General features: G+C 37.6%; 1 protein-coding gene across 2 annotated transcripts; it reads right to left on the bottom strand.

Moving 5' to 3' along the window:
* Window positions 1–30: 30 nt before the first annotated feature.
* On the bottom strand, window positions 31–6,967 carry Syn2 (Syntrophin-like 2). Of its 2 annotated transcripts, none has more exons than XM_036813186.3 (10): window positions 6,675–6,967; window positions 4,069–4,133; window positions 3,857–4,006; window positions 3,519–3,804; window positions 3,291–3,455; window positions 2,712–2,896; window positions 2,489–2,647; window positions 2,188–2,412; window positions 1,926–2,129; window positions 31–1,789 (listed from the first exon to the last, which is right to left on the bottom strand). In XM_036813186.3, exons 2-10 carry the CDS (start codon window positions 4,126–4,128, stop codon window positions 1,679–1,681), a joined length of 1,545 nt encoding a protein of 514 aa, XP_036669081.1. In that variant the 5' UTR covers window positions 4,129–4,133; window positions 6,675–6,967; the 3' UTR covers window positions 31–1,678. The 2 variants fall into 2 exon arrangements, with proteins under 2 accessions (XP_036669081.1, XP_016930502.1); XM_017075013.4 differs by having other exon boundaries at window positions 6,789–6,967.
* Between the last annotated feature and the right edge of the window lie 7,849 nt (window positions 6,968–14,816).

Here is a 14,816-nt window from a genome sequence, read left to right as displayed (position 1 = left end):
CTTAAAACTAAAATCAAACAAATCTTAAGGTTCTTGATTAGATATTTGGGGTTTTATTCCAATTTGAATTCTTTTTTTCTTGTACAATAATTTCAATTAGTAACGTATAAAAGTAAGGAGTGGACCGTAACCAAACCAACACAAATGCTTTTCATATCGATGAATTTTATCAAGTAGCGCAGTTCCAGATAAATATTGAACTCTCTTGCAGAATCGCAGCTTTTGAGTAGTATTCTTAGCTTTGGGGTACATATGGCATATATATTTGTATGTCGCGCACTTCATACAGCACTATGTAAGCTTTGCATTAAAAATATATATGTTATGTATGGTTAGTTCGGATGGGGGAGGTCTAACTCCCTGGTAATTGATACTCGTATAACATGTTGCGGTGTATGCAGATTACGTATGTTGGTCGGGTTTGGGTTAAGGTTGCGATTAGGGTGCATCTAGTTTGGTTGCCTTGTGAACTGTATGCAAGTATTATGTCTGCGGTTATGGTATATACTTCATTTCTGGTGCTATAGAGCGGATACTAACCCAATAGAGCTAAGCATATGTACAGTAAATATTTTTGATTCTGGTTTTTCTGCTTTGGTATGCGGGTTATACATATATTTTTTTATCTTTTATAATATTCTGTTAGGGGTTTGGGGGTCTTGCGAATGCGCCAACTTGATATTTGTGTGTTTACATATATGATCTTTGTGCTCGTCGATGATTCGCTAACTAATTCGTAAATATGTAGATGTACGTATGTTGTGCAATAATGCCTAAAATCAATACAATGCAATATGCATAAGCAACAAATCGATCTTGCCACTGAAAGACACTTTCTGAATTGACAAATGACCTAAGTGAGTGTCTGATGGAATCACTTAACTGGCTCTGATTAGATGTATAACAGTTATAAAATCTAGTTCATATTACGTCTGTGCATTGAGATTTGTTCGGTGGATGTTATATATATATTTTATAAGGTATATATCTAATATGACATCAGCTATTATTTCAGTAAAAAATAACAGTTAATCCGACCTTAAAGCATTCGTTTTCTTTTGTTTCGAAAATTAAATTTTCATTGAGAGCGCACACAAAACATACTTCATATTTCGATTAATTTTTCGTTTAACTTTCGGAGAAATATTTCTAGAGGATACAGCACGGAATAAAGCCTTTGAGGCCCCTCATTCGAAGCCTTTCGGCTCGTAGCAAAAGCGACAAGTTTCTGTTTCTGACATTCAGTATATCGGCAGACCTATGTGGTTTCATCGTTCCGTAAGTAAGGTAAGTAATTCAACTATAAAGGCTACATTGGGAAACAATCGATTATAAACGATATAAATTTGTTGTCAATTTTTAAGTACCAAGTCTACGTAATAGGAAAAATGCCTAAAGTAATTTCCTTATGTATGCTTAAAATTTAGTGTAATGCACCAAGAGATTTCACTTTCAGTTTTATCAGCGCCATAAATATATCCATATCAGTATCCAATTACAATCATTCAGATCAACATACATACATATATACGCGTACTTGTTTATAATAAGTACAAGCAGACAATCATGTATGAGATTCCTAGTCCAACATTCATATTCGAATTATTTGCTATGCACTTTACGAATATTCCATATACCATTTAAATGTGAGTCCGTGAATCCTTGTCAGTATTTTGATTTAGGTCTGCTGGATAGAGCTCAAAAATGCTGGGTCCACTGAGGCCACTTTGGCCGTGAGAAACGCGTGCATGCAGAAGAGCAGGCTTTGTAGGACTTGACACTCCAGTTCCTAGAGGAACATCAATAGAAAAATGTATGGTATTATTATTAAAATTATTATTTTGAGGTAAAATCAAAATATTTTAAACTTAATCCTATAGATATAGCTGTTATCTTATAGATTTAAATGAAAATCATAAATCTACCTTGGTTTCGATTGCTCGACTTTCGTGATCCTGAAAATGCAACTTTAGCTTGGATTTGCCATCATCACTAGAGCCCCTCAGCTGGGAGAATTTATACTGCCAAACTGTAGCGGAATCGGCTCCTTCAGTTAGGGAAAATCCCGCTTGCCAGTCTAGAGTGAGTCCACCACTTTTTCCATGATGCGAGACGGCAAAGGTCTTACGCTAAGAAAAAATTATACATGTTTAGTTCTATAAGGTATGAACAACTCGTAAGACTTACGCTCAACTTTATGACACTGGTCACAATGGCCGCATTCCAGCTGTTTTCGATCCTTAAAAGCTCTTGACGGGTTTCCACGCTCAAATATCGGGGTTCATGACCCGAACTTTGCAGCAGGAAACAATGCTGACGACTATCCACAGTCTCGGATTCCTTGACGATGCGGAACATGGTCTGATAGACCTTGTAGACCACCAAAGCCTTACTGATGCCAGCCACATTCAACTAATTTTGGGGATTCACAAATAAAATATATATATTTATTACATATTTAATATAATTATATAACTATATAACTTACTGGTGGCGTCTCAAAGAGCATTACTTCGGTTCCCTTGAGCAGTAGAAATCTGGGCTTGTAACTCTGCCAGGATATATTGTTGTTAATCACTCCCTCGTTTACCCAACCCATGTACTCAATGCGCTCGCCCACAGCAAAGTTTCTATTATATAGCTTCATCTAATGGGAAGACAATACATATTATGTATTGAGGAAAAGGGTATTGGTCTAACTCCCATCTTACTTGTAAGTGCGTAAGGCCCACCACATTGTCTGTGATCAATTTTAGCCATTGACTAAGTATGGCCAGTTCATCGCAGTGTATAACACCTGTGGTAATGCCATTGAGACCACGTACTTCAAAGGCGTTTTGTCGAAGTTTGTCGGTGCCATAAATATATCTTGTTACATATGCCATCATCAGGGGTACTGCAAAAAGAGATATTGGTTTAAATACAATCATTTAAAATCAAGAAAAGGTTCTGTGATGAAGGACCTTAAAGTTGGACAATATATGTTTTCAGATTTATTCTATTTATAGTTTTCTAACTTCAAATACCTTTCTAGAAATATTTTTTTAATTTTATAACGTTATATTTTTTCTACAGGGTGAATCATATTGTAGTTAGCATAGTAAACTAAATTAATTATTTTTCTACAGGGTGAATCATATTGTAGTTAGCATAGTAATTCAAATTATAACTTGCAGTAGATCCTGCATGGGTCTTTAAAATCTAGGTCCTTTAAATCGTAATTCGATTATTCTTCTGTCACTTTTAAATTAATTATATCGATGATCTTTATCAAGAATTCCGAAACTCACCTGCCACCACATCGGTCCATCGTTTTTCGGGCTCCGAGCAAATTGACATGGGGCGACTACAACTGCGACTTATGGTTCCACTATTGACGGAGGACTTGTAGCCCTCGTCTGCCTTCAGTTCGGCACACGTGGCATCGTTGTCAGAATCCGGCGTGTCCTTGGTTACTAAGTTATCGAAAAGAGGTTAATATAATATTAGTTAACCTGGAATAAAATCCCTATACTCACGTTGCTTCTGAAGGAAAGGCGTGGCCGCGCGATAGTGCTTCACCGTGAGTACAACTATATCTCCAGCGTTTCTTAATATATTGACGGCATCGTCGTGAGGACATGCCGTAATGTATTCGCCATTAACCTTGATGATGGCATCGCCCACAAATAGCTGGCCCGTAATATCCGCCGCTTGATCCTTATAGATACGCGATATCAAGATGGGTAGTTTGTGCTCGGCTCCACCCTTTATGCTCAGTCCTAGGCCGCCCTGCTTTTGGCGCGTAATTTGAACCATACGTTCCTAAAACAAAATTTGGATTAAGATCTGGAGTTCCTAAAACCATAAATATTACCTTTGATTCCATTGGGGGTCCATTGGGATGGCAACTACTGGGCGTAACGACTTCCAACTTCTGCAGCGAAAGCAACTCCATTGTAAGATTAAGTCGCAGGGGTTCTGGTCTGCTCTTGCCATCGCTCACATGGACCATACCAGTTCGCACCTGAGAATGTAAATAAGACTATCTTATCATATCATATCACTTATGGTATATTTTTGGGTTACCTTCAGGTTTTGATCGAGTTTTTCTTCTATTGGAGTGGCCATGGTGTCAGAGAGCTTCATAATTCCTGAAATAATTTTGAGAACGGGGATATTGAAATGATTTATGAGCCAAAATAGAAATGGTGTCGATGTTCTTAAAGGCTTAAAAGTATTATGGGACATCAGAATAATTTACGACCCAAATCAAGAGACTTAATGGATTAAGAAGTAATGATTCAAGTAAACACTCGAAGTTACTTAAAATAAATACAGATATTAATAATTCAGTGGAAAAGGTCTGCGAAAGGTTGAAGTTTGCCTGACTTGTGGCAATAATGGGACGTCTACCCTTGTTAACCAATCCGCCAATCAAGTTGGCCTAATAAACAGGTGATTTCTGCGAACATTCCTCTTTTTCCGCTAACATAATCGTGGCCATGGCAATGAGGTCTGTGGCAAGAACTGCAATCAAACCGAGTAGCCGGCTCCGATGGCCTTTATCGATTGCCTTTTTCCGCGTAATAGACACTAGTAGAAAGCAAATCCAATGCAATTGCATTTGCAATCATCGCATATTGAATTACGTTTACACACTGGGCCCTCCGTTGAGCCGATAGTTCAAGGTGAACCGTGCAATTGCCTTAATTAAATTACACATGCAATTAGAAACAATTAAGCGCAATCAGTCGGCGGCGCAATGTAATAGCATTCATCCAGATCGAAGCGATCCATATCCATGGCCATAGAAATACCTTTGCCAAGTGCCTGTTCCTCGAACTCATGCGTCGGCATATGTTTTCCATTAAAGTGGAAAATAAATATGCTACCGGAAAACTAGAGATATGAGTGAAAACACATTGAAGTGTTCTCCATCTGCAGACGTTGTTTGTGGTTTTCCTGGTGCCGAGTGCCGAAGTGTGGCCGCAACTGTTCCTCGGGAATGGGCAGGCAGAATAAGTATTTCGGATAACCACTTGTGCTCCATAAATAGGTGTTTTCCCGGGGGATGAGATTTTTAGGAGGGGAGGCGATTTGGGCGCCAAATATGTGCATATGGTGCCAGCCGCAATGCCATCTGAGATTGAGAAATTTTGAATACGAGGGGAAGCACTTTCGCTTCACTCGATTTCTGCAAACTGCTTCATGGTCAAAGGATTTTTGATTGCGAATGTTGTGGTTTTCGTTACGGTCCTTGATTGGAAAAATAATTGGAATCGGTTTAGTTTGGGTTCGTAATACAATTCATGAAACTAAAATAAAATTTGAATATGCCAACAGTAATTATAATTAACATTACAAATTAAATCTCAGCTTACAGAAATAATACATGTAACACAATTAATATATTAGCTGGTTTTTTTTATTTTAATTTTTATTGTTAAACAGAAATAACATATACGTCTCGATAATTATAATATATGTATGTTAGTACAAAAAATATGTAAGAAAGGTAAATTTAAGATGTTTATCTGATGATATAGTAAAAATTGAATAAATTATAGTCAAAATATAACATTTAAACTGAAAATTACTTATGGATTGCAAGTAAGTACTTGTTTTAGGAACAGAAAAAAAAATATATATAATTGAATGTAAATATTTATTCCAAAACTTGTAAAATTGGTTTTAGCTATGTCAAAGATGTAAGTATTTCATAAAATATAAATATATTCAAATATACTATATTCTATTCAGTAAATCGAAAACTTGTATATCCCGTTTATTTCTAACATAAAGTCAATGTTAATGGTACACCAAAAAAAAGAAAGTTAATATTTAATATTGGTTGTAATAAAAACAGTATTGAAATTAAATCACACTTTCAAGACTAAATAATTTAAAGTCTATGCTTTACAGTTTCATTTAATATTAAAGAGTCTAGTATTTGGATTTGTTGTATTAATTTTATCTCAAATCAAATTAATTTAATAGCTTGGAAAGTATTTATTTAATAATAGTACTTAATAGTACCAGTAAGGCTAATTTTCTCTCCAAAAATGTCAAGACCTGACCTGGCTAATTGCTCAAAGTGCCCAAACGGTCGACTTTTCGCTCTGTCAATCCCTGAATCCTTGGCATTCCGCGTGTCATAGCGACTAGCTGGTGGTCAGGCCACCGACCTCCCCTGAAAACACGCATACGCTCCGTTGTCCCGGGTTACCTTTGATTATGGCTTTATTATTACGTGTGCACGCTGCGCTGCCCTTTGGGTGCGTGCTTCAGAGCCGTAAGCCCGTAAAGCTAGGCCCAGAGAACTCGGGTTCTGTTTTGGAGGGGACTGAAGATTGGGGGGTCCTGAGCTTCAAACCAAACAAGCCAACATGTTCGCCATGGGGACTTTGGAAATCAGCTGTGCCTCGAAAAAGAGCAGCAGCAGCAGCAGCAGGCGAAACCTTTCGGGCTGTTTGCCTGAAGTTTCAGCAATTGAACTTTTTTTTGCAGCTCTGCCAGAAAAGTAAAACAAACACACGCACACCAAACTCGCATAACCGATACTTTTTGCCCCAGGCCCAAAAGTGTTGATTATTAATTTATGTGTGTTTGCTAAACAACTCCACCGCGCCCACAATATCGGCATGGGGATTACCTACTTGTATTGACGGATGTACTTAGGCTCATTCACATACATGTATGTATATAGATAGGTAGTTTATATGTAGCTACGACCCGTTTTCGCGTTTTCAATTGGGTCACATTTTGCACATCTTCGATTTTGCTGGAATGGAGGGGCTTGAACTCACGATTTGGCCAAATCGTCACTCGCAAAAGTATGCTAACTTTCCGTTCTGTTTGTCACACTTTTGGCCACTTCAGGCCAAATGTTGTATATATATAAACTGGCTGGCTGTACTCCCAGCGTGGAGCTGGTCCTTCGGCGGTCCAGAGCACAACGTTCCCAGAGCCTGAGCGCGAGCGAACTGAGAGTTCCGTTATAAACACATCGCCAGCGGAGGACGGAGCGGTACGATTACGAGTGCTAGGAATTCTCCCCATTCTCTCTCAGCAGCGCAGCTTTGTGCAGCCTGCCAGGCCATATGTTTTGGGGTCGTAGAGTTGCCCCAACTGGGAGCTTTAGCCGGCTCTTCAACTCTTCCAGTTCCACCCCCACAGCTTTGGGGAACTTTTCGGTGTGAAAGCTATGAATTACTTGGGTTTATATGTTCTAGATGGCGCCATCATAATAGGGGGTTGAAGTCTTATAGTTCTCACAAGCAACGTATACTTGATCTGTGGCGTTAGTATAATGTAGAACGTTTGTAAAATGTACCCTAAGATATTACGCTATATTTATAAAGATGATTTATATAAATATGAATTATTTTATTGATTTAGGGGGGTTACATTTTTTTGCTTTATAATACATTTTAACTATTTTAATGTATACAAAATATTTAAGGGAAGACCAACACTGACTATTCGTCCGAATCTGACGTGGGTAAAGGTAGTAAGCCTCTTTAGTTAATTAACAGATAGAAATGTGGGCACACAACTAACTATACTAAACCTTTTCTTTTGGTAACCCCCATTATTATGTATTCGGCACGATTGAAAGCTTGTTAAAACTCTTATATTTAAAAAAGATAAATACAAATGTATTACAAAATTTTAATTTTAAAAGGTCAAACTTAAATAATTTTGACGGTAGGGTCTCGTGTTTTACTATAACCTTTCTTATACTCATATACTACCGACTCTTTGCATTCTAGAATCAGTTATATTTCTAAAGTAGATAGCATATGGACCATTAGCTAATGGTCAAATAAATAATTTAACCAGAAAGCATCTCATAAAATTAAAAAAAAGGGATGTCGAAATTGAATAACAGGAATCTGTTGCTTCACCTGCGAATAATATGCCGCAAGGTGGTCAAATCGAGCCCTATTTCTGTGTAAGTTGGACGAAGTGCTCGTTAAATGTTAATTAGAACGCTGAATCAGCGGCGTTAGCTCATTAAAAGTTTGGCGCTCCCATTTTTGTTGTGATTGTTAAGCAGAATACATAGGGCTAGGGCCAGGGTAAGGTTTGTGTATTTGTTTTTGGCCCCGACCCTTCGGTTGGCTCAATGATAAGCCCACGAATAAGTGGCATTCGAATACAATGGTCGGAGGCAAAGTTAATTAATGTATTAGCCGAGGTGAAGCCCCGTGGCTCTCACTTTGGCAGGTCATCAGGATACCTGTTTAATTCTGCAAAGAAGCAGCCTAGTCCTTATTTGCATTCATCCTTCGGGCTGATTTTAGTTAATTCAATACAACTCCTTAAGACAATGCAAATGTTAGACCAAAAGTGGGCTCCTGTTTATCTCGGGGATATATTTTGCAATAACACAAAGAAAATATAAAAGTGTAACATATTAATTTGTTAATTCCAAAATATTTGGAAACATCTTATACTGTTTAAATAACATCTACTTATTACTTATTCAAAGCACAGTAAAAAGAACAAGTAATGAATCTATATGATCTTATTATAAAACATTTTCGAATTTTCATACTAATAAAATTTTAAAATATTTGTAACCAGTAACTAGAAGAACAAGAAATGCATCTGTATGCATTATAAATAAATTAAATTTTATATTGATAAATTTTGTTGTATACTAATGAAAATATAAAGTAATTGTTTAAATTCCAAACCTAATTTGTATCTTAATCTATTTGTATAAAATGGTCTTCATTCTACCCGAGATCCGGCTTGAAGGACCAAATGTTTTTTATTATAATTTTAGAATAATTTGGAAATAGGTTGATAATTGTTTCATCCGATATCACATTATTTGCCATAAGGATATTAACGGATTAGGTACTTTCCTAATTAAAAATAGTCTTTAATATTTTCATATTTTAAATTTACCCCTTAAAAACAATGTAAAAACGTAAAACTCCTTTCCCAGTAAACCAATTCCCTGCATACTTTTGTTTTATTTCAGTCTGAGAAGTTGATGGGTAAACTGATTCCCTAGAAGGTGGGGCAGGTGCATCGGATCACTCGCAGTTGCCCAGAAGTTGTCTTAACCCTCGACCACCGAGCCCCAATTGTCACTGCCACTCAGCGCAATCAGTTGGGATTTAAGACATTGGCGGCGATGGAAACTACAAAAAGAAAAGCAGTCTGGAAAACAAGGAAAACAACAAAAGCCACAACAACGTCGTCGGCATTATTGACAAAAGTTTTCCGTTTGTTTTCGGCGCTTTTCCTCACTCTGCATCTCACTCGCTCTGCGGTGGCCGGAAAAGGGCAGCAAGCACATTTTTGTTAGCTGATTGAAATTAGTTGATGCATAAAAAAGTTTGTTTGCTAACAATTTCGTTCGAAAATATTTCGGTTCTAAAGTAAAATTATGACTGCTTTGCATATTTTTCGGTTACCAATGTAAAACTTTAGTCCCCGGCCCCAACTTATTGGCATTGGCGAATGTTGGGAATTTATGGCCTGTGCAAATGTTGGTCTACCATTCACAATTTCGCCAAGAGTTTGCCCTTTCCGTTTGGCAAATATCCGCCTGGATTCCTGTAATTGCATTAGACCTTCGCTTGTTGATTTTGGTCGGAGCGATTACGTTCTTAGACGTCTTAGGGATCTCCTTTTTTTTTAAACCCAAGCGAAATCAACAAGCAACATCGTGTAATTGAATAATTATGTTATTGTGTGGCTGAATGAACTTGCGAGATTTCCGTCTGACAGCTGCCACGACTGGCTGGCTTTGGCTTCGTATCTGAAAGATACTTGTACAGTGCACAGATACAAGATGTGCGCCCTCAAGGATACACATGCACACAATCTCCTCAGCCGGCAGCAACACAAAAACTTAATTAAGCCTCATTCTGGTCTTAGCACCTCCGGAACATTAGCAAATCAATTGAGTTAGGCGACGGCAAAGCCTCATCATATGTGCACGGAGAAAAATGTTGCTCGAAAAGGTTGTCAAATCGCTTAGTACTCAGATATTAAATATAAAAAATTTGTTAAATTTTTAAAATTTTCAGGATAGGGTACTCAACTACTGATTAAGGCATGATTTTCATGAAATAAGACCTAATATTCTTAACAGGGACGTTTTCTGCCCGAGAAAAGTTAACCGGAACTTGGGGAACTTGCTTTTTGTTAGTAATCTTTAATTACATTAAATTGAAGCCTAATATTGTTATATGAATAAGGTTATATTCATTAAAATTAGGTCTTTAATTGACGCTTCAAAAAACTAACATGGCCTTTATCTGGCTATCAATTTTAACCAGAACTTGAGAAACTGGTCATTAGTAAGTGGATTAACTTTAATTAAATTATATTAAATTCTTATATCGTTATTTTAAAATGGTTATTATTATATATCTAGCTCTTTCGTTGCCGCTTAAGGAAACCAAATGTTCTTAACAGGGTATTTTTTTGTTCCAGAAATATTAACCGGAACTCGAGAAACTGGCCATTAGTAAGTAAATTAACTTTAATTAAATTAAATGGAATCCTTATGTTGTTATATCAGTAAGGTTATAAACATTTTATTGAAAGTATAAGATCATGTGGTGGGGTTTCGCTATGTGTATGCTTAAATGACATGTATATTCCGATTGATTGGATGGTTGTCACCTCCAGGATAACCAATTTTAATGCAGTTTCACACTCTGTGCGGCGATGAGATGAGCTGCGCTGAGCAAGCAAACAAATCGCACAGCCTGCTGGCGATAAGGATAAGGAGGCTGAGGATCAGGGAGGGGGCGTGGCAGTGGCAGGGGCAGTGGCAGGGGCACTGGGGATGCAGACCACGCATGCAACACGCCAGCGACAACTTCCGTTCTTTCTCCGGTTTCTGCGAATATGTATTTTTTCTGCTGCCGCTCCTGCTGCTGGCAACCGAGATTCACGGCACGGAAAATGCTTTCAATTTAGCAACGAGCACGATTCGGTCGAATGCATGGCAATCAAAATGCGGTTAGTTGCGTGTGGCAGCAACGGCAACATTGGGTTGGGGGTTGGGAAAAACCCGGGGAAAATACGACAGTGGGCGGCTCGGGCCACAACAACCGCGGTAACAACGCTGACAACACAATGACAACAACAGCGATGCGAAAAAAATGACAATTGTCAACAATTTTAATTTTCATATGCACGCAAACGCAGCAAGGACCACTGCAACTACAACAACAGGAGCAACCAGGATTAAAATACATCGTACCCCACCGGAAATGAACTCACACTCACACACACACACACACACGCTCACGTATGGAGTGCTGTTTGTGTGTTTGTGCAGTTTGTTTGCATTTGTATTGCTAATAAAGAGCGGACGGCCTATGCCACGCCCACCGCACACTGGCGGTCAAAATATTGTTAAGACTGGCTTAGGCAAGAAATTAAAATTGTGTTTACATTTATAAACCATTTATGAAGCTTTTCCACTTCGTTGCGGTTTCACAATAAAACTTAAAAAATCTAATTTATCATTTTATTTAGCCATAGGTAATTGATTTATGTATTTCATAAATATTTGGTAAACGTTCAAATTGAAATCCAATTGCCGATGAAAGGTACTTTCCTCTTATAATTGATTAATGATTTGATAGATTTGATTTGATCCATTTACAATCTACAATCAATTTAGCTGCAACTAGTGCACTTAATGCAGTATTGAAACACAAAAAAGTGGCAATTCAATTACTAGTTCTGCCCAATGCATTTATCTTGGCAAGATTTAATTGAATATGCCCACTTACACTGGCACTTACGCTGATTTACGATCTATATCTATAGAAATAGTTGCTGTAATAAGCAGTGAAAAAGGTTATTATTACAGCAGGCATCCATCGCCAATTGATTTACGCACTTTGCCATTAAATAGCATTTTGGGCTTCCCGCCACTCCAGAGCAAAGCTTATAAATTAATTAAAAAATCAGTATAAATACATAAATCAATTACCCGCCTCAATGAGACGCGCGGCACTCTTTGGCGCTGGGAAAATTACTTGGCAGCTGCAATGACAAGAGGTCCTGGGGATCCTGGGGGGTGAGCACCGAAGGACGAAGAAGGATGAGAAGGAGCGCAGCGATAAAAACGGCAACATGGCGTTCAAAGTGCACAAAATGGCGGTAATTCGCGCTTTGTTGCTGCGCTTCAATGGCTGAAATTGCAGTGAAAAAACTGGGCAATACTAGCATTACAAAAATTTTTTTAAAATATATAATACAAAATAATGTTTCATATTTTAAGTAAGTAAAAAAACCTCCAAGATTGTAAATAATTTACCAAAATCAAGAAAGAAAATCAAAGAAAGTTTCTTTGACTTTGAATAGTATTTTTTAAAATCTCCAGAAGCTTAAAATCACTTTTAAAGACGTCTAAAAGTAGGGCACAATATATTTTCACTTACAATTATTTTTGGTAATTTATTAAAATCATGAACAAAAATGTCTCACTTTAATAATATTTTAATGTAATCTTCAAAAGCTTAAAAACAGTTTTATTGGTGTCAAAAAGTATGCTACGAGACTTTTCAAATTGGAAAGCCTCTTTGAAAAACACATGGATAATACTTTTATATTTTACTTAGCATACTTTTAGGCGGTGTAACAAATCCTTTAAAGATACAGAAGTATCTTAAGCCGATTTTGTTTTTAGAGTAGTTTGAAAGTTTATTTTTAAGATCTTTGTAAAATGTTTAAAAAATCTGTAAAATTACTTAAAGTTTTTTTCAGTGTAGCCCAGCACAGCGCACAGCAAAAGCAAGCATAACCACAACAAGAGCGCGAAAAAGGACCTTGCAAAAAATGCGAAAAGGCAAACAAGAGCGCTGCTAATAAGGGCGCGGGCGGTGGGAAGGAAAGGATAGGACCGGAAGTTAGGGGGCGGATGCAGGCGCTGCACTTGCCGAAGAAAATATATTGTTCAGCTTAATTTCTTCCTTGCACTTGCACTTCCACCCGACTTAACTTTGTTCTCCTCCCGGTAGGAAAAGCGTGAATTGTTAAAAGTAAATGCTCGGCCACCCACAAGAGGGCCCCCCCTTTTTCACCACCACCGCGGCAGTATGTCATTAATGATTTTCTTTCATGCGGCCAATGCAATTACGTTCTCTTCTCCATAGCCCGATAAATTGATGGCAAACCCGGGAGTTTGCTAAAGTTAGCATAAAGTTCCTCTTATTGTCTGGGATTCCCTCATTATCCAACTTCCTCGAAAGTTTCCCCAGGAATTATGATGCCACAATCCGGGGAACAGATGTACATATGTCTAACTATGACAATTTCATTAAATATTGCTAATCAAATAATGTAAGCAAAGGGAAGCACTAGTCCGAGTGCATAAAAACTCTGACAAATAGAAGTTCACTTCACCATATTTTATAGCTGCGAAGTTTTTCCACTGACCACAGGAAAAGTGGACGTGTGTGTGTGTGTGGAGATGGAAAACAAACTTTTTCGTTGGACCATCAAAATTATGAAGTACCATATGCCCGGAGATGTACGAACATCGTTCTGGGAATTGCTACTTTTTCGGGGGCGGAGGCACCAGCTGGCCGAGTGGGCGTGGCAGGCTGTGAGCGATCTTTTTGGCCAATGCACTCGTACATCAACCTGAGTGTCGACTATTTTGCGGCATTCGAAATAACTGAAAGTGTGAGATAACACAGACACTTTTCAGGAGTGTTTTAAGTGTGGAGAGGAGTGAAGCACATATATAACAAGAGGTCTGGTCTGAACCTGTAACGTTTAATCACATAAGGTTTTTTTCAGAACTATTTACATTAACTTTCAATGAATGGTTAGAAAATATGTTAGGAAGCGATAGTATTTGCTCTTTAAATTTAAATACAAACAAACGTTTAAGTATACTTCTTATTTTAATTTTTAAAAAATATCTAACAAATAAGAGAGTGTTTTTAAATATTTATAAATATATTAGTAAGTACTAGTACGCATTTTAAGAGATCTGTTATATATAATTCAGGATATTGTGCTGTGAGCACAATGTTTGATAAGAGACGTGTTACCTTTCGGAAGGGAGTTATCCCCAAAATGGAAAAACGAAAGGTATATGTCAAAAGAAGATATTCCCCATCAACTCAGAGTAGCTCGTCTTTATAATGTTATATGTTATAATGCAGTATATTTAGTATATTAGTAAGTATTATTACGCATTTTAAGATATCTGTTATATATAATTCAGGATATTTAGAATATTAGTAAGCATTTTAGAGTACGCACTTTAAGAGATCTGTTATATTTAAGGTAGTAAAGTACTCGTATTATTATAAAAATCAATGGTATCCCTTACCAAACTTCTTGTTCCTTATTTTATCTAACATTTTTTCGAATCCCTCCTTTGCTCGACGGAAGATTTACAGATTTTTTTTTTGGTTTTGATATGAGGTTTAAGATGTGTAGGTAAATAGGTTTAGAAATAAAGATAAAGGGATGAATCCGATGATCTTAACGGGCTTAGTTTTACCTTCAAGGAGCACTTAGTTTTAGCCTGGCTAAAAAGTGTTAATTACTATATAGCCTGAAGTCAGATTAAAGGTTGACTAATCTCCCGCTTCCTGATATCTGACACCATCTCCCTAACTGGCCGACTAAGGGCTTAATGGCATTCCACAAATCAGCCTTTGCCGGTGGGCAAATCCTTGCCCCGAAAAGCAAACATGGAGTGCTCTGCATTTGGGCCTCCTGTTCTCCAAGTGGCTCCTACGTTCCTACCAACTTTTCAATTACTGCTGCCCGGGCGAAAGTAATGGCTGAAACTGAAACTGAAACAGGGCCGAGCAGCAACAACA

This window comes from Drosophila suzukii, chromosome 2R (genome assembly GCF_043229965.1).
Source record: "Drosophila suzukii chromosome 2R, CBGP_Dsuzu_IsoJpt1.0, whole genome shotgun sequence".
Classification (NCBI taxonomy): domain Eukaryota; kingdom Metazoa; phylum Arthropoda; class Insecta; order Diptera; family Drosophilidae; genus Drosophila; species Drosophila suzukii.
The sequence above is the reverse complement of the archived record's forward strand: the minus strand, read 5'-3'. Positions and strand labels throughout refer to the sequence as shown.